The following is a 21789-nucleotide window of genomic DNA, read 5'->3' on the forward strand; positions in this document are numbered from 1 at the left end:
TGTCTTTATTCTTATTTTGAACGCACATTGATTTTCTCTGAGAATTTCATGCTTGACCATTTACCTGTTCTGCTTCAAATGTAGCATACTTTCGTTGTAGTATCTTATTTTATAAAATATCTAAACAAATGAAATAATCCTAACATATGTATCTACTCCATTGACAAACTGATGTCAGCATATAGATTTGGAAATGAGAATAATTTGCTTCTATCGAAATATCTCACGGTCGTTTTCGTTGCAAATGCATGCACCGTAAAGAACGTTTTGTATATGTTTAAAAAACGGTTTCACATCTTTGTTAAAATTTTGTATTGAATTTTTAATATAGGTATATATATCCGACTTTTTAATTTAATATAATATGATTATATTATTTACATTTTTATATTAAATGAATATTCAACATTTCTCCAAAATAACATAGTTTATGAATAAATTAACAAATAATATAAAAATTATATATTTTAAAACGTAAATTCTGAGATAAATGAATAATTTACGTGTTAATTTAACATTTTCTAAATGTTTATTTTACTGAAAAAAAGAAATGCTTCCACAGTTTACTTACAAATTGTGTCAGTGTTACATTTTTGTATTAATTTTGTCACATAATATATGTGACAAACATATACTTTCTAACCGATTCGTCTTATGCTAAATTAACACAAACTTTCCAACTGCGTTCAACACATTAAAAAAAAAATGTCTTAAGTTGTTTTTATTTCTGAAAACTTGAGGAGTTATGAGATAATGTTTTGAAAAAGGTGTAAATAATTAATCGTAATAGAAATAAATATGCACCCAATAAGGCGGCCAAGTAATTAATAGATGATGGCAAATTGCAATTATTTCATGATGATGTGCAATGATCTATGATTATTTAAATGTAAACAAATCAACTCTCCAAGATCTGTAATCGAGATGGTATACTTTTCATGTCAGACGTCGCTCTGCGCGTAACTCTCTATCGTGTCACATTCCAAAGCGCCATAAATGCATTATTGAAAACGGCTCGGCCAATGGAGATCCCTATTTCACATAGCTCCTCGATTTAATTAACGCGCCACCGGCGCGTCGCCACTCCTTTCCCGATGCATTCGATGGAGCACGTATTCCGGGCACGGTGCGACCCCGATGTTCTCCAAAACTCAATTAAAATTTCCAGTCGGAGGCCAGCGCTCTGCTCGAGGGCGATGCCAGGGCGGGTATCGCGGGCCGTGCGAGGAATTTAAGGCACGACGTGCAGAGAAAGATCTCGAGGTTGCGTCAGGATCGCGCCTCCTCGGAAGCCTTCCCGTGCAGTGCGAGCAGCGTCGAGAGTCTACCGAGCGGTAGCGGTTCAAGCACGCAGGCTCTGGTACGCGCAGGGAGCAATCACAGCTCGATATCCTGCGAGGACAGAGATGCCGCCAGCCCGACGTCCATCGGCCCTGTCCTGTGTCGAGCGAGGGCACTGGTGGATTACACGCCCAGTCCTTACGATAAGGACGCGCTAAAGTTCAAGGTCCGTCTTCATGATAATCGAAATTCTATGCGAAACCCCGTAAACGTTAACAGCGTTACGGTAAATTTGTCGTAATTACTTGCAAATACGACTGTATAATTGGCAATGTACCTTTATGTTCGCTACTACTCGCCGTTTTTAATTCTCTCGAATGCACTGAAAATAGAATCTGTAGTAGTAATTATCAAATGTTGAATGAAATAATTTCAATCAAAAATATTTAATAAATATTATCAAATGATTGATTATATATTGTTACGTTTGGTATGTACTTGCTAAATATCTCTCTCTATAAGAAAGTAAAATTATTTTTTATTATTAACCGAACATTTGATTGAAATTCCTTCACTCAATATTTGCTAGCTATTAACGGACTCTTTTTTTCAGTATAGAAATTATTGGATTTGTGTGTCATTTTTTTCACGTATTCTGGCTTCTTTTTTTCAAATCATCTAAAGGGAAAACTTGATAATGTTTGATCGAACGTATCGTAATAAAAGGGTTTACCTTACGAATGGCAACGTTGTTTCAGAAGGGGGACGTAATCGATGTGGTGCAGATGAACAAGAGCGGACTATGGAAGGGCGTTGTACACAACAGGATAGGCCACTTCAAGTTCATAAACGTCGAGATACTGAACGACAGGGTGCCCAGGCGGGGGGAACCGGAGCGGGGCAAGTGGGGTCAGAGATACAGGCAGAAGCCGGGTTCCGTTCAAGAGCTCTTGCAGAGAATGAATCTTCAGGTAGAGAGAGAGAGAGAGAGAGAGAGAAGGGGGGGAGAGAGAGCAATATCTCGTCGCGGCTCGAACAAACTGATTCGCATTTGCATGGCGTCGAATGCAAAGTAGAGAACTTGCTTTTATATATTTCTTTATTCGGTGTCCTTATCGCGCTCCCATTGCCCGTTCCCCGTCGTCCCTTCTCTCGTATCCTTCCGCACTATCACATCAGCTTTCCAGCTTATACCTTATACAACTTGCAGGTCCCGCAGACTGTGACGAGTCCTTTTTGTTCGATTCCTTCCTTCCTATCCATCTCCTTTTCTCTCTCCAACTCTCGCTTCTTGTCTACACCTTACTCATTTTTATCCTCACCTACTGTACGTCCTGCTGTATTTCCTTTACCTCATTTTGGTCATTCATTTTCTTTCTGATTTATCTCCAACGTTCGCTGTATACAAAATATCCTGAAACTGTATCGTATGTCTTTCCAATCGCAAATCTTAAAAATCAAATTATTATCAAAATTGACAATTGTTTTCATATGAAAATATCAATAGTTATGGGATTAACAAGTTCCAAGAATCTAAATAGATAACTAAATCTTATTTTTAATTTTATTTTATTTTCATCTTAACAGAAATTTTATACTTAAAACTTTAATACATAAATTTTAAATTATTATATTGCATATTTCAGATTTATCAATATTAATTATGTTATAATAATATTTTTTGTCGCACATCAGAAATGTTTATAATTGTCTGTTGCTTGCAATTATTTTTAGAAGAAAGAACTGACTTTAAATTCATCATAACATTTACGACAAAAAGCACATTCGGTACCTTTCTCGGATATTATATACAGTCTCGCGATTCGACGACAGATTAGACTCGATCGTGATTCACTGTCAAGAGGCGTGTCTCGCAGAGTCTCCAGAGTCGAAAGTACGGAAGCGACAGGAAGGGATGGGACGAAATGATAGGGCGAGGAGTCGCTGTACCGGAAACGTCGTTTCCGATTCAGGAAGCCGTGCCACTTAATTAAGTCGCTATGATCGATCGTTTAATGAGCGTCACAGATTCGTGTGCGCCTTTTCAGCGTCTCGGTATACACTTAATTGAACCCCGAATGGCCCTCTGTGCGAATTATATCAGCGGATGAAGATCCAAAGTATCCTCTTCCCGGCTGATTGCTCAAGACTGTCGTTAAAACTCGCGTAACTGTACAGTAACGTCTGAAATGTTTGATTATTGAATATCTTAAAGATCACGAGATAATTAAGATTCTTTGAAGTGAATCCGTCATAATTATAATGCTTCCGTACTAAATCAAATTCATGGAGATCTTTTATCTTGTTTTTTAGGCAATAATAATTTTATTACATAACTATTATCATTATTATTATTATTATTATTATTATTATTATTATTATTATTATATTCAAACATTTATTTTGCAAAGAAATGAATTTTTTCCCGCACGAATTACAAAGGTAAATAAGAAAAAAATTACATTATGAAATATAAAAAGAGTACTTTTTATTCTTTCCAAAAAATTTTTGTTTATTGTTTGAGATTATTTCACTCACAATGCGTTATCTATGTTCAAATCGTGAAGATATAACATTTAATTCAACGTTTTCCAATCAAAGTGTGAGAAATGTTGCTGAGAAGGGAATTCTCTGTAAGCTTCTTAAGATAATTTTATAAGAATTCCGTAAGCTTCTTCCAAGTGTATTAAACTGCAAGCGCATTTCGTTGTACAAGTAAACTATTCAAAGCTCTGTTAAGATGGGAGTAGCGTCTCAAAGATGAATGTTACGCTCGCGCAGGAACATATTCCAGTTTTTGTGCTGAACGGATACGAGGATCTGGAGCTCTTCAGGGAGTTAGAGGCAGCGGATCTGGACTATTTGCGTATACATCAACCTGAGCATCGTGCCAAGATACTCACCGCCGTGCAACTCCTACACGATCTTCAGTGTGAGTATACCGAACGTATACCTGCTACATATGTATTATTCACGTCTCCCTAAAGCCCTTTTCATCATCGTTGCTATTTGTCTTACTGCATATATCATGTTACAATTAATACACGTTATACATCTTTAAAATCATAGTGTAATAAAGGGGTATTGATATAAAGGGGCTAGTGCTTTTATTATTTAATACAAAGGAAATAAAAAATATCACTTTAAACCCTCGCTCTCTATTATATAAATGTGGAATATAAAAATAAAAAATTTTGAAATATTATTTAACTTTATAAAATTCAATAATAAATAAACGGTCAAAAAATTCAACTTTGTATTTTGTTTTGGTTTAATTTTATTTTTATTCTACTTTATTTAACTTTATTTAACTTTCCCATCAGATTTTATTTAGGTACTTTATAAAAATGAACATATTTGAAAAGAATTAAATTGTTATAGAAATACATTGCACACAGTGTATATTTACACATATTTCGGATGCATTTTAAAATTATTAATATTTAATAATTTATTAAATCGGTGATTGAATCACGAATTTTTACACGCGCGTGCGCTCTTTTTTTTGCCTATTCTTACAGCGGGCAGCGAGGGTGACCTGGCCTCGAGTTCAGAGGGTGACGAGGTCAGTCGTCTGGTCTTAACCTCAGGTCAAACGTCTGGTCACTGTTCCCCGTTTAATCGGCGCCAGTTTCCACGGGACTCTGGTTGTTACGACGCACACAAAAATACAACCAGTCGACGGACCATCAGCCCAGAATCAACCACGACGTCGTCGAAGCTGCCGAGAGAGAACAATCTAGACAACGCGACGGCAATTACGAAGAACACCAGCGGTGCTGGCGGTACGGACGGCAGTCTAACTGATGCGAAGGACGACTTTCATCCTAACATACCGATCTCCAGCTCAGTAGCGGGTCAGAAAGAGAGCCAGTTCGACAAGTCGCCTCTACTGCGGGGTGGCAATGTGCGGTACATCGCGAAGAGGGGCAATTTTGGCGAGACAGTGGTAATTGAGGATGCTTGCGAAGGCAGCCAGAAAATGGGCGGTATGGTCAAGTACATGGTCGGTGGTACCAGTGATCTCGGTCTTGAGAACACCGGCAACGTCACCGGCCTCAGCCAACGCGGTTGTCTCAGTGAGAAATCTAGCGATTCTGGTGTCAGCTCGTCCAGCATTAGCTCGGCACCTCCGCCTAGGGACAAAGTACTCGCTACCGCCAGCGCCGCATCGGATTCGCCGACCAAGATCTTCGGTAGTTTCAGCAGAGCGTCGCCAACTTCCCAGGGCGGTAAGAGTCAAAACAACGATGGAAGCTATCAATGAGGAAAGGCACAACATATTTGTAGGCCGGCGAGTCGTGGCGCGACTTTAGCTCGAAGGTAAGAAATACGAAAATAAAGGGATGGAGCAATTAAAAAGGGAGCGGCCTTAGTTCGGATTCAAAGGGATACACAATCACGATCGTCTTCAGGCTATGGTGCCCTACGATTCGTCCATGAGATATCTGGGTAATATTGGGATCAAAATGTCTCAGACATTTTATATCCAACGAGAGATGTAGTTCTCGAACTAGCGATCCTGACGAGCGTACTTGGCGATAAGATATTTCTTCCATTTTTCGACGACTCTCACAGAATTAAAGCAATTCTAACGAAATTGCAAACGACATATAATAATTAATAATTGTCGCTATGTCCGCTCGTTGCGACGATTATCGTGCGCTCACAATTACATCTCGATTTAAAATATTATATCAAAGCAATATCTTATTTCCTATTATTGTTGTTGGCAAAGTACCAAGGGTCTCACTTTGTTTGATAATTCTTGTCACGAGCGCGAATCGAAGTTCTAATATCTCTCTCGATGTAATATCTCTCCGATAGTAATGTCGGGGGGGACATTTTCTTACTTCGTGTCTTTGGATGTGCAATGGGAAAGAACTAAGACAAGAATTCCGCGAAAGGAGCGAAATTTTAACAATTTCAACAAGGGCTCCCCGAAGAGCATCGGCGAAGTTTCTTCGCGTTTACGTCCGTTTCGGTCCGAACGAGATGCATTTCGAATAGCTCTTGGCATCTCGAAACCGCCAAGTCACATCGCGCCTAACGTATAGCCGTGTAATTAATAATAAGCGAATACTATGTGATACGGTAGCAATATAACGATCGATTAAAGTCGAATAGGTAGAAGAAAAAGAAGAAACGAGCGACCGTCATTTGCGTTACGCGAATCGTCGTCGCGATCCATTTACGTACAATAAATACAAAAGAAAGAAAAAGGAAACATGAATGAAGATCCAATATAACGTTATGCGTCCGTTTTGATTTCGCGTTCGATATTATCTGTCGATTTCATCTTTATCTGGGACGACCTCGCGATTAATCACTGCAAACACTATATAGCTCGTCCGACGAGCGTTCGTCAAAAACTGCCAGCGTTATCGAGTTCTCGTCTCTCGTTGAACGGCGATCTCTTATCTCGTATATTTTGGACTCGCTTTTTGTACGTTCGTTCGATCTCGCTGCTAAAAGACGTGCGTTAAACGTGCGCGCAAACGAGACAGTTATGAATCGTCCCGTGACACTCGAGATAATTTTTCGCTTAATACGGCGCGCAGACTCGTGAGGATCCATCTTAAACAGTAATAGAGTAAATGCGGATTATCACAGGCTGCCTTACGAGCGTTTTTCACTTACTTAGCTGATTTACGCGACTTTTCAATAAAGCCCGATACTCGAATATCGACTCGCGAGGAAATATTTCCTACTTTCCATCGTTCGCATATAATTTTGTATAGAGTAGCGAGAACCCGAAGAGAGTCTCCATGGAACGGCGCCGCATTACGCCGCATTTGTCACTCGGACTTTGCTTACTATTAACGACCGACAATCCCCCATCGTCGATGCGACTCGTCATCGTACTTCGACACGATGGATAAAACTGTACATGTATGTATATTGACCACGCCACGGGAGGAAAACGTTGAAAGTTACAAAGATTTTGTATGTACATAGGAAATATTACGCGTAGGACATAACGATGTTTTGTATTGATCTTGCCCGTTTGCCAAAACTTAAAGCTATAATATACATACGCGACACATTATATCGTACCGTTGGATCTTATGTACATCTCTTGTATAGTGTAAAATCATAGATGAATTTATGAGACGCGGGAGCGCAATCAGAGAATCAGGGCTGCGAGAACAGGTGCGGGAGGAGCCGAGGAGCCCGATGGATAATAATAAATCGTAAGTAATAATTTTAACTGTTACGAGACGCAGCGACGACTCGACGAAGCGCATTATTAATTAAAATAGAAAAGAAAGAAAATTAAGTACGTGAGAGAGGAACGCGCGCCCGCCGCGAACGAACGATCGACACAATATCGGCGGATAGTATGCGGAAGCGATCAGTAAATATGAAAGAGTTATCGCGATGCCATATTACGATATAAACGCTAAAGTCATATATTGACAAGTTGATTTTTTTAGAAAGTATTTAAAAAATCAATTGCTGTTCGCAATGTGTTTTAATCACTTTAGGTGATCAAGGAATAACAATCGGCAAGAGTGTTTTTAGATATATCTTCAGAGAGGCAATGAATAAACTATACAGCATGAATTGATATGTATTGGATATAAGCCAAACACAGCGAGACTTCCATATGAATTAATACGATCGATGAATTGGAGATTATGGAAACTGCCGTGATCTCAATATTTATTGTATTTAAAATATGTTATCGCGATAACGGCTTAACGTTGAAAACGTTTCGCACGACACACGCGTCATACACTTTTTACACAAATATTGCCATCCATGTAACGTAGAGCGTGCTTCTTCTGCAACGTCATTGCGCTACGATCGCACGAGGAGTGCATTGAAGGAGGGACAATGAATTCCCGATCGGCCCGGAAATCGGCTGTGATTAGACCGAACGAGTAGTCGCAAGTTGCTTCCATCGACGTCGAGATTGATTAATGCGATTAACGCTCGATCGCGGCCGCAGCGTGCGATTTTCGTGCCGAGATCGAATTTCGCAATATTGAGATTTACGTCGCGTCCTGCCCGCGCGTAAGCTCCATCAGTGGGCACTTTTTTTATCGAGTTTGTGCGATGATCCGATGATCCAAAAGAGAGGCGCTGAGAGAACGTATCCGATAAACGGTACGTCGATTTCGGTGATGTCTGCTAGTTTATCCGTTCCATCGAGAGTACCAACATGTGCAGAGAATGAGTGAAGTGGCTGTTATTAAAGGGAGGGCTGAAACAGCGAGAAAGGATGAGAGGGATGATTGAAAATTGAATATGCGTGTGCGTACATGTGTGTGCGTGTGTGTATGCGCGTGAGAGAAGATGTGTGAAAGAGAGAGAGAGAGAGAGAGAGAGAGAGAGAGAGAGAGAGAGAGAAAGGAAGGGTGGGAGAGTATAGGCGAGAGTATAGGCGACGCGATGTTAAATTTAGTAACGAGTTTATGAGAATACGAATATAGACACGATAGTGATTTTATTTAGCTCGGAAGAACAAAAAATATGCAGCATTTGATGTAAAGTAAAATTCATTCTAATCGTAGACCCAAGGCGCACTAATCGAAATAGATAATTTAAGCGTACCCTTAAGGGAGAAGCGAGTCGTTGACGAAAGAAGGCCTATAGCGTCGCCTTGCACGACCCCCGAGACGGCGAAACGATCGCTTAGATAAATTTTATTCGTCGATCGTGAATGCCACGAAGTGCGGCGCTTAGGGTCGAATGAAATTAAGCGTTTACGTAGCGGTCTAGTCCATTCTTCTCGCGTGATTAACGAATATAATGTACATAAAATAATAAAACGATAAAAGAACACAACAGAATTTAGAAAACGGCGAATCGCGGTCGCGAATTAGCGCGCATCGTCGTACCTTTTTATAAGCTGATTTTGTATTTATTGATTAATTGCGGGGTTTATAGATGGTCACACACGAATCACACATAATTCTCATCGTTTTTCGGTTCTCGTAATGATTTCCAACGATAAGTGTTAATTTATTGACTGTGAATAGAAATAAACGATGGAAGAGATTGAAACGAAAATCATCTCGTATCTGAGCATATTTCATTTTGTGAAAATCACGCCTGGCAAACTTCCGAATCCATAATCCACTTGATTATCCCTCCAGGAGACAAAGGGGCAGCTACATCGGTAAACGGTAAGTGCTTCATTAAGATAACATGTACAGCGTAATCTCAAAATCCTAGCGCACTCAACTAAGCAATTGACTGCTAAGATTTTAAAGAAGAAAGATATAGTAAATATATGTAATTAATGCATAATTCGTTAATAAAATTTTAATTTTATACCGTTGTTTTATAAACAAGTAATCATTCTCTTTACAGTTTCTTATAGCGATTTATATTAGACTCGTGTAAAAGTTACCTTTTTTCATCGAGCCCTTTGTATTAAATAAAGTCTGAGAACCGAGAAGTTTTCTCGAAAAAGGAATTTCTTTCTGGATGAGAAGTAAAGTATATTGATACCCCTGGGGAATAATTTCTTTCGGTTTTATTTTTTATTGAAATTTTTTTACTTTATTGAATAAATATAACGAACCTTCTACACTAGAATTTAATGATACATCCAATGAGCTTTGCAACTGCGCGTGTGACAATTTCGCACACGTACTGTAAGTAATCGACAAAGATCACGCTGTTTGATTTTAAACAATGCAAAGCAACGCACGAAGATTCTTCTTGCGGTCTCTGTTTCGGAAAATACCCTGCTCAAACGGAATAATTAGACGATTTCTTGGTCCGATTAACGAGCTCCGTTGACGTTAAGCGCCGCGATGTCGTTTCATAAAGTACGCGACACCAACTCCCGCTTGAACGCTGCCACGCGGTGCCATTAACGGGAAGAAGTTCCGGGTGACAGACGACTTCGCGCTCGCAAACTTCACTTTGGTTATCTGCCATTACTTGGGGAAAGATCCTCTTATTTAACTATTCGTCTGCTCGCTCGCCATTGCTCGTAATTGTGGAAACTCCGGGAAACACAGCCGTCTCTCGCAGTACTCGGGCAATTCGACGCAACGATCGCTGTTCTTCATCATTTCCCGTGGATTAAATTAAATTATAAATGTACATTTTACGCATCGGTCCGCATAGAGCTTTGCCCACTGTCCCTACGTGCAATTAAATATCATCGTTGAGCCGCACCTCCCGTACTCTTAATTGGAGACAATTAATGATAGAATCTCGCGATCTCATTATCGCATGCATTAATTGACGTACGAAATCGTTTCCGTTCAATTTCCCCGGCACGTTCTCCGCGTCGTGCCGGATATACGTCATCGACATTTGAAGTTGCTCGGTCAACAGCTAGATCGTAACGAGACGATCGCGCGAGAGACAGACTGACGATCCTTCGAAGAAAGTACGATAAAAAGCACTTAATAATGTATGTAAATGCACCCTTCGAGGATCACTCCGAACGTTATGGCGTGTACGTGTCCATTCGTAAGCTTTATTTCGTATCCCGAGAGACAGCGGGAACTTTTAGTACGCTAGATTATGGCGGTAATAACTCGACGAGTTTCTTTGGCCGCAACTCGTGGTCCACGTGAGCAAATTCTTCATCCCCCGGGGGTGAGATCTAATTTAACTTTTAGGGTCGCGCGTCGCGCAATCACGACGGTTTCTGGGTAATTCAGCCCGGCCGCCATGAATTCAGTTACGTATCTTATATTACTCGCTTCGTTACATCTCGTTTCACATGAAAAAAGAAATGTTTTATGACATTTTACGATACATTGCCCGACAATTTATCTGCAATGTTATAAACGTCGTGCTCTGTTGTTGCAAGAATATCGTCGGCGATATTACGTATTAGTTATTTGTACAAGAATCAATGTGTGTGAAAGCAGCCGCTGCAAATTTCTGATCGATTAAGTCGTTACGGAGAGACCCCGTATCTCACCGTTATCTCAATTGTACGGAATTGACACGCGATTCATTGCCGTAATTTTAATAATATAATCGAGTCCCGCCGAGTCCGCGCTGTATTTCTTTAAGCGAGATTTATCGCGCGAAGGATACGCTGCGCCGGAGCGCTGGCGCGTATATCGTGGCGTGCCATAAATCGCGATCGGACATCCATTCCGTCCGTCCACTCCAACCGATCCCGGCGTTATCGGTTGCGCGATCGGGCAAAACGATCGGTTATACTTCGCACCGGGGACTTCTGCGCTTCTTGCACGCTCATAACAACCTTAATTACTGTCCACGCTAATGAATCAAGCAAGGAGATATCGCTATCGGCACCGCGCATAGCTGAGAGCCGGACGAAGCTCCGTTGCGAGATTGCTTTACACCCGAGGCGAGATAAAACCAGAGCGCCCTTTTTTTTCTTCTCCCTTGCCTTTCCCTCGCTCCCACCCCCCCCCCTTTCCGCAACCTGCGGGGCGTTATGTCGAGAAAGCCGCGATCAGTTCATCTATTTCTATATTAGAGTCGGCGAGACGGCTCGTAAATCACGTCTCTCTGTGTAAGCCTGCCGTACGTGCCACCCTAAATAACTACATTCTCTGCGGTATTAATGAAAGCATTCCGATCGCCACAGATTGCCAATGGAGGTAGCTAATATCCAGTAATTGCAGATCGCCTTCTGTAACGACGATAGCCTCTGGGCATGCAATACGACTTCGCGACTGGCCGGAGATCGTAGTCGTAAGTTACGGACGATGCGATTAAGTGACAGGAAGATATCGTTAAAGCATCCTTCGTGTGATAGCAGATTTTTTTTATGACACTTGCAGATATTGTCTTTGGACCAACGCGCCGAAGCTACGTGTATATTCGATATGTCGTTTCTATGTTCAAATAATATGTAGACAATTAACTTAAAGTTACATGCATATATCAAAAAATTAAAGGAAAATTAAGAACAAATTTCAAATAAAATTAGATACCTTTTGCAGAAACACAATCTAGTAAGAATTCTAAGCTGCTATTAAAAAATTATAATACAATATTAATATTTATTTTGGAAAGTTGCTATAAATGATTTCTTTTTTTTACTATAAATCCTTCTGCGTGTTTGGTTTTTTACTTTACAAGAGTATATTTTTTAAACATTTGCAAATCGTAGTATTAGGTAGCCTCGAGCATTCCACGGGGGATATCAGGCGCATTATATATGTTATTTATACGTATCGGCAAATATTTTGCTTGTCTCGTGTCTAATTCGTTATTATCGGACTTGGAGCTATCTACGATAGGTAAGTACCTGAAATTTGCATGGCTTGCCGACTAATTGGACCCTCAAAGGCTGAATCCTAGTAAACTTTGATAACTAGCCGCACCTTGTTGAGCAACTATTGTTCTGCTCAGTTTGCGAGCAACAAGTTGGGCACTGATAATTAGACAAGTTAAGACAACTATGACCGTCCACAATCGTTAGCCGATAATAGGATTAAATGTACTTACAGGGAGTGCCAATATAGGCGACAAACTACCCTTCACAACTCGCTTCGATACATTACGAATAATGATTTTAATCTTTTGCCCGGTTACTTCGGAGATTCCCTTCATTAAATATTACTAAATAGTACTAAATAAACACATAGCGTAGAAAATACATCAACCATTTGCATCAAAACAGACGTCCATAAAAATCTTTAGAAGTCTTACTTAAAATTAATTATTGATAATCTGAATAATACAGCACTGAAGTGAATAGAAAATAAGAAAATTTTGCAGAGAAAAATGATTTATCTTTCGCACTTCTGTATGCTTCTTGAAAAAACTCAGCTCTTTTTTAAATATTTTATTTTTTTTCTATTAAAATTTTTATTAAAGCGCAATTGTTGATATTTCTAATTTGTTACGTCGTGTTACTTTACAGCGAAAATGAAGGACTTTTATTACAGTAAATACAAAACTCTAAGTATGTAATAGAAGATTGCACGTAGCAAACTTGACACTTGAAATATCAATCATGTATGCCGCGCCAGGGGCTTATCATATATCTGGGATATATCTTCTCTTGCATCCAAAACGAAATTCCACACGCGTTGAGTCATGAGAGAGGATTATATTTACTTATGGCGTCCTGTCTCATAGTTTCTCGTTTCTGACAGAAACAACATTCCATTAATATCGTGATAGAAACGTAAAGTTGTCGCACTATGACGGAGAACGGGGAAACTCGATGTTTCATATCATTATTGTGATACACAAACCGCACACCGTAGTTATAGATTCAGATTAACAGAACGCTAGATGACATAGGACGTTACACGCTGGTCTCTCTGCGGAAGTAATCGGTATGCACGCTCTCAGCACACAGCGCTCTAAATTCAGATGAGAAGTTAGCGCGAAACTTGTATCATTTTTAAGAGTTTTTGAAGCTTCGAGTTCCAGAGAACTTCCATAATTCGATCCTTAGTACGAAACGCTCTCGCAATTTGTTCTTATTTTCTTTCTTATATCCAACACCGTATACATTTGTAGAGTATATGCTAACTCCTCGCGTCACTACTTCCAACAGCGGAATCTAGCCGCGGGATATCTACGCGGTGCACTGCTTCTTATTCTATTCCCTCCCTATCAGATTTTTCTCGATGTGTATCACGTGACGAGACTACCGCCGAGATATACGAATGTAAAGTAATGATATCCGGGTTTCACGGAAGCGGAATATTTGATATCACAGGGAGACTTATATACGTGTATACGCCTTTATTTGATTCTGTACCGACAATTTGACATTTCTATATCTTCTACCTATTTTTTTTCCTGGAATTACTATTTTCTGACTTTCCCGTGGCGTTTTCGCGTGTGCGCGTTTGCAACGTCGAATGTAAGACAATCGGGAACACGTCGGGCGGATACCAAATCAGCGTATGCATATAGGGATGCCGGTGGTTGATTTCCAACGCGCTATTTTCGCGAAGCACTCGAGACACGGGACGCCAAGAGTGATACTCGACTTCTCTCAGCATCGGTAATTACATCTGATCTACGTTAATTAGTACGCGGGTTTTAATTCCGACCGAAGTACCGATACCTACCGTATCTGGTACACGCGAGCGTTGTTCACGATCGAGAATTCGCGACTCTAATTAGGATGTCTGAGCTGCCGTTTTATTCCAGACGACTGGTATTTAACGATGAAATCAATGGTTGTACAGCAAATATTTTTCATCAGACATATACAACTTTAAATAAATATTATGTAGAAAAATCTTAATACATGATTAACATTATTATCTAAATTATATATTATTTATTCTGGAAGTAAGTTATGCTTTTTGTTAAATGTCCCCTTTGTTTTTATTTACTAAATTGTAAAGAGTATAAATTGTTTTAAAAATTTGTTCAATAAAAACTATATGTATGGCTAATTTCAGCAATAATTTACTGATATTTAGTACTAATGAAAATTTATAAAATTTTATTGAAATGGTAAGTATGCAGAAGGAACTCTTTCGGCAAGTATCTTTTTACGTACGGGGAAAAATTGTTCACATTAAAATAATCAGCGCGACAAGAAAGGTCACGCATTCTAGTCTCGCATCAAAGCTGCCAGTGAGAAAAAGGTCAGTGGCCGACCGATAGTATTTTCTTCCATCGATACGGTCGTATTATAAAGAATACGTGCGCGACTGCTGCGCATTAAACACAAACCAGCCATTAATAACGTAGAACGTGGCACCTTTAAGGCTTGCGGCCATAAATTCCGTTGCCGCGACAGGAATGGCAGTTTATCCGCGGCACTCGAAATCTAATTTATTTCACGATGCGAGCACATAACGCAGTTAATAATGTGCGCGTACGAGAAACAAGAATGTGCCGCAACATTTATTGAGCGCGTCCAGACTTGCATTGAGATGGAATCGCACCTTCCACCCTCGAATCTTTATTTCATAACTTATCAGTTGCATTAATAAAGCAGATGCGTTTTCCGCGGAGATTTTCAATCTGCGCGCTTGCATTTGAAAGCGGCACAGATCGCAGTAACTTCCGCCAGGCACGATGTTCCATCAACATGAATAATTATCCTCGGTGCACAGATATAATAACGTTCCACGAAACTTGCTGATGCGGTATATCAACTGTAGTTTCGCTACGTCGATAGATCCACGTGGCGCGTGCTCGGTTTGCTAATTAATTATTATGTTTTAAGGACAGCACTGACAGTTCCGGGATGCAGTCAGCTCTCGCATACGTCCGACTAGTCACGCTAACGACATGCACGTGCACCAGTCTGTATACGCATATAATAATACAATGTGATATCCAATATGCAAAGCTTGTCGAATGCTGGCGCGCCATTATAGTGCTATTACATCGACGAGATGTAAACTGACAACAAAATGAAAATCTTTAATGGTATATTCTGTATCGCGGAACGAAAAACGAGCATTCGATCTGTACCCCTTCTAACAATTTTCGTTTATTCTCGAGCCAACGGATACCCGTGTGTGCCTAGGGAACATCAAAGAGATTGCCACGATACGAGGCAGATGCGGAGGGTGCAGCCGCTGGAAAGGATGCCGAAGTATGTTCCTTATGTCATTTCACGGGACAAAATCGTTCGAGGAGAAAGAAACGATTTAGGAAAAAGAGCACTTTAGGATGCGCTGTATATGCGTTTTCCATTTTCCGAATAAAAGCTAATTTTCGCTTTTCGAAGACATTCGTCTCAGAATAAAATGATTGAACAAGAAAATTTGACAAACGAAGATTGAAATCGGGAATTATTAGAGAGGGAGAGAGAATTATTATTTTATTCTAAAATCGAAACATATGAATTGAAATATCTTTTAATCTTTAGAAGGCAAGAATCTGTTTTTAAAATCTTAGAAAGCTTTTCCTCGGAGATTTATTATATGTAATAAATATAGCGTAATAATAATTCTACAAAGCAGTGATCAAATTTAATTTGTGAGATTATTATTATTATTATTATTTCAGTTTAATTGCATCGCAAGTCCGGAAGTAATCGACGCGCAATCATCTGAAGTAAATGTATTATATTTAATTAAAATAAATTACATAATAGAATTATAATTCCATTGTCTAACTTTACCGCAGTTAACGCTTCTTCTTACTTAATTGCTTTATTATAATTCATCATTTTATTGTATTTCTCTTGCCTTAAAAATATGACTATTTCAGAACTACTATAATGACTTTTCCTGTAAAGAAATAAATCAGATTATAAATGGTGTAAAATATAAATTAATATAAATACGTTCTTACAGTTTTTAAATTTATTAATGACGAACATAGAGATAATGTGTAGAATAATTTGGAATAATTTAATAAGGCAATTTAGATCTATCTCATATCTATTAATCAAGTTAATTTTATTATTTTTACAAAGTATATAGGATTGACTTATTCAAATTTTTTTCTATCTGTTACGCTTAAAACAACAGCGTTACATTTCACAATTGAATTTCGTCTGTAAAAAAATTTTTTTAAATAAACTCTGTATGCTACAAAAATTAACGAACTAGTATCAATATCAAAGCTTAGTTTAGTATAATCAGTAAATTAGCCGAATTATCGATCTCACGTTGACTACTCTTGAATGTGAGTACACATAAGCATTAATTAGTAGAAGCGAGAGAGTTACCGGAAGTGCGGATGAGCCTGTCAATGAACAAGCAGTCTAATTCGGCCACGCCTGGCGCTTTCAGCTACATACGCGCGACACACTCGTGCGAATTTCCCATGTGAGCGTAGACATAGAGCACAAGTGTACACAGAGCACGTAAATGATACACAGCGTGAAAACGGACGCATTCGCGAAAGGACAAATTTGTAGTACAAACTTCCTGTTTTGTGTATCGTGAAAAGGGAATTGCAACCTCGCACGAATGCAAAGGCCGAACAGCGAATATATTCAACAAATTGTAATAAAAATATAGTTAATTCCATTTAAATAATTCCGTTATAATAATTCGATTTAGTGCTACGTGTAATACAAAATTTAATTAAACATACAATTTATAATATAATATATACTTTTCTGAAAACTGATCTTTCCTATTGTTAGCGATACATATTGTAAATTGATTTGTTTGAAAATTAGATTGAATAGAAATCGAATGAAAAGGATGAAGAAATATGGCTAGACGATAATATGAGAGAACGTCGATGAAAGATAGTGCACTGCAAGTAATGATAGAGTAAAAATCTATTGTCTTCACGTATAAAATAAATAACCCCCTAAAGCTTACGTTAATTTAAGTAATAAATAACTTTTCTGTAGCGATCATGGTATAAATTCATCGATCGAAGATGCCAAGAAAATATCGATATACCTCCGAAATATACGGTAAGCGATTTATATAGTATATCTTAGGATAGGGTCAAGACGATTTTTTCATCTAAGAAATCCACTGCTGACGTCGATAACCACTTATCTCTCAGAGAAGCTCGACTTCGACGTGATCCGGGATAGTCAGGAACCTTGATACGCGCGCCTCTAAAACTGTCAATATTGAGTCAGGCTAAATCCTTGGGAAATTGGTTCATTTATCGCGTAACATCACACTTATTACATACTATCATCAATCGGATAACTCAGCGTTTAAAGTATCAAGACTAATATCATAATATCAACGCAAAAGCTATTTTTAATTAATTAATTTCTAACCATAGTTTAATTTTACTTTTTCCAAAAACGCTAGTATGATCATTTTCAATATAGCTGGCAAAAGACAGAGATTTAATTTACAACAGTTAACTGAAATTTATAATTGATTTTAAATGATATTACATATCATTTAAATTCATTAAAATATTAATTGATCGGGATGTAATTTTTAATAAAAATTTTTTAAAAATTTATGTAAATAAAGTTTTCCTGAAAAACAGATTCGTATAACATCTTTTAGAATAAAGTATATCACATATCAAAGAAAAATAAGTTCTCACGAGAAGTCGAAGAAATGATATTCGCTTCTTTGTAAGTAACGTTGGATTACTTTGTTCATTTCCATTCTTGATAAATATCCCGTATCTTTCCGGCGACTTTTTATTAACTGAATCCAGAGTCTCAGTGGACGAGTACGACAAAGCGATCCCGTAATATCGCCAATTGAATCCTCGTGGATAGAGTGCAGCGATTTGTAACGGGATTTTGAAGCGACTGTCTTGCTCGGGCCGGATAATAGCGTACGGATTTTTCAGTCTGAAATCAGGCAGTACTGAAAGGAGATTTTGAAAAGGGATCGCTAGAAATGTGAACGAAATTGCGGAAATTGTGAAGAAAGCGGAAGGAGATGAACACTATAATTTGCCTATAGCCGAATGTTTTATCTAACAAGCTAATATACAGATAGATAGTTGAATAATTGTAATATCTTTTTAATAATAAGCTTGAATTATAACTGATAAAATACATATAACTGATAATACATTTTTGTAAAAGTTTGACAATACATTAGCAAATAATTTTAATTTTTAATAATTGTGTTATCGATAAATAATTATTTTCATTGCAAAAAACAAACGTTTTATAATATTTTTAATATATAATTATCAATTCTATTTTATGGAATATTTTTATATTTTTTTATTTGTCATAATAAAAAAATATATAAATTGTTTATCTTTTATTTAATATGTACATATATTTTTTCAAATAATAGGTTTATTTAAAAATGTATTGTTCATCTTTTTTAAATAAATTTAATGAAGAAAATATGATAATTTACAACAGAACAAATAATAATATCTCCAAACTGATTAGCAAGACACATCTGAGAAGAGCACTCGTAGTGAATCAAAATTACAGTCGGGAGAGACTCGATGAGGACGATCGACAAGAATTCCAACAATCGCATAAAGCACTCTTCATATTATAGGAGCTTTTTAATTAAAGCGCAATTCTACCGACTCTGAAACTTCACGAATTTCAGGTTACGTGACTGATGAGAGAGAAACGACTAAAAAAACTAAGATATTTTTACGAGAAGTTATTATCTGTCGCTGATGTATTGAGAAAAGCATCCTTATGCAGGAAAACGCCTCGAAGTATGTCTGAGGGTCTCGAAACCGCTGTGTCATTCAATTACCTAACTGTATTATACCTTTTCGTTATACTCACAATTCAAATCTCTCCCCTTGGGACATTCACTCTTGTTGTAATAAAGTTCTACAAAACCAATATAAACTTCTCTTTAAAGGAGAGGTTTTTTATCCAACGTTTGATTAATTTTTTTGTACATATATTACAAGCAAAGATATGAAATTATGTGATACTCAGATCACTCGCATATCTAAAAGATGTCTCAACGTCTTTTTAAAAAAAATATTTTTAAGATATTATTAAAAGATATTTTCAAGACTTTATAAAAAACTGGAAAATAATTTTTTGAGACTTCTTTTGGAAAATGTGATTTTATATTACCGAATGCATTTATAAAAATACTTGCGACATTTAAAAACAAAATCTGCATTGAAAACGCTTGCTTAAATAAGTATATTCTTCTTAAATAAGTATATCTTCTTACATTAAATTCTCATAAAGAAAATTTTAAGAATCGCAATTTATTATTGTTTAAGTTTAAATTTTAATGCAATAGATTAAATTTTCGAAAAAAGACATATTAGAAGTATATAACCAGCAAAGAGATGATATTTATACTATAATATTCAAAATTATAAGGATCTTCTAAATTTTTTAGAATTTCTCATATTTCTGAAAACTTCAAATTTCCAAGAATTGCGATTCTGAGAATTTAGGATTTTAAATAACAGAAATTAAAATTGACAATCGACAAAGTTACACAGGCTTAGGTTTATACAACGTACAAATATATCACCAAAACAATGTATATATAATTTGAAAAAATTCGCAATATAAAAATATAATTAGATATGATTATATAATTTTACTTATCATAAAATACCATATAAGTTAAATAAGTTATAAATGAACTTATGTTATAATACATTTGTTTTTAATTTTTATAAATGGTAAGAGCTAATTAGAAATGAGCTATGGTATCATTCTACAGTGTCAGTGCCACATGCGCATAAATCACCGTATGCTCACTCGTCTCTGTTTTCCAGCAGTTCTCTGTGACGAATAAAAATGTATTTTACGTCAAGAACTGTACTGCTTGTTTGTACGTGACAACTAGTACGATTCCGGTCGTTGCATAATCACGGCGCGGCGCGTCGCCATGGCGTACATGCGACATTTTGCCAGTTTATACGACGCTCTTACTTTGCTTCAAAAACGAAACCTTGTCAAATCGCGTGACCTGTAACCACTAGTCTCTTAAATCCTTCAACGTTGCCTTTTGAAGAGTGCTCATTAATCTCGTATAACTTTTTTAAGTAGTTGCAAATTGTTACTGCATTAAGGGTAATTTATACGTCGCGTGTAAATTAACTCCTTACGTTAAAATTTCACGGAGTTTTGCAGTATATTTGTTTAATACTATATATATATAAGGGCAAAAACGTCTTAATTCTCAAGTGCTATTTGCAAAATACATTGATCATATAATTTAAAAAAATAAATAAAGAAAGGAAATTTAAATAAACAAAAAATGAAATACGTATGTGTTTAAAACTGATTCACACGATTAAATAAAGTTAAAGTATATGAAATTGTATGATATACATAACTATGTATATCATTTATAACTCAAAAATGATAAAAAGTATTTTAAAGTTATATAAGAACTATGAACAAACCATTGTACAAAATAGTTGAAAATTATCATGACATTACCGATAGAGTTTTTCATGTAACGTACAAATACCTGAATAAAATGCTAATCGTCTCATTACAAACGCGACATGGCTGTCAGCGATAATTTTATGCGGAATTGAAATTATGCAGCTTTTTCCATCGCAAAGCTGCCGGCGAATATTAATTATCTCACGGCTTCTGGGTCGTTTTAAAGCTGCTTAAACATCGCGGCTCTAACGCAAATTATAACGAATTTTTCGCCGGTACATTCAAGAGAAGGAACTGAGACTTACGAGAAAAATTAGAAAAGAAAAACAAATCAAAGAACAAGCTTATAAGAAAGCGAACGTGCTTCTCGTCAAAGAAGTAATTAATATAACTCAGTAACTCGATCATTCAAATGTAGTTGATTTAAGATTTAACCGATGGTTGGCACTCATTAACAGATTTCCGTATATAAAACAGAGCTGTCAGTCGCGAAAGTCTTTAACTCAAAAGCTTTGAAATTGCGATGACCTTCGACCTCTCTTCGTATATTTAACTCGAGAATTTCTCGGATAGTCAACTATCAAAATTTCAAGCGTTCCAGCGAAATAATCAGGTTAATTGCTTGTGAGCACAAGCAATTAACCTGATTATTTCGGTAGAAGTCGGTGTGAAATAATTAAAGGACATGGGCGACCAAAGAAAATATTTCTTTTGGTGATAATTATTTATTATTTATTGTATAGAGCAGCACAAAAAATGATAATTTGTAATAATAAAATGTGAAAATCATAAAATTGAAAAAAATTCTTAAGAAAGTGTATTTACTTATATTGGAATATTGTATTATGGATATAATATAACTATATATATAT

At 37.2% G+C, this 21789-nt stretch overlaps 1 protein-coding gene across 2 annotated transcripts in view; it reads left to right on the forward strand.

Moving 5' to 3' along the window:
* Positions 1 to 7727, forward strand: part of LOC108751750 (SAM and SH3 domain-containing protein 1-like) — a 366503-nt gene extending 358776 nt beyond the window's left edge. For both annotated transcript variants that reach the window (XM_018492138.1, XM_018492139.1), the window contains 4 exons: positions 1169 to 1507; positions 2040 to 2252; positions 4063 to 4213; positions 4803 to 7727. In XM_018492138.1, coding sequence (XP_018347640.1) covers positions 1169 to 1507; positions 2040 to 2252; positions 4063 to 4213; positions 4803 to 5548 — 1449 coding nt within the window. In that variant the 3' untranslated portion in view covers positions 5549 to 7727. The remainder of the gene's footprint in view (positions 1 to 1168; positions 1508 to 2039; positions 2253 to 4062; positions 4214 to 4802) is intronic.
* Positions 7728 to 21789: the final 14062 nt, after the last annotated feature.

This window comes from Trachymyrmex septentrionalis, unplaced genomic scaffold (genome assembly GCF_001594115.1).
Source record: "Trachymyrmex septentrionalis isolate Tsep2-gDNA-1 unplaced genomic scaffold, Tsep1.0 scaffold51, whole genome shotgun sequence".
Taxonomy (NCBI): Eukaryota; Metazoa; Arthropoda; class Insecta; order Hymenoptera; family Formicidae; genus Trachymyrmex; species Trachymyrmex septentrionalis.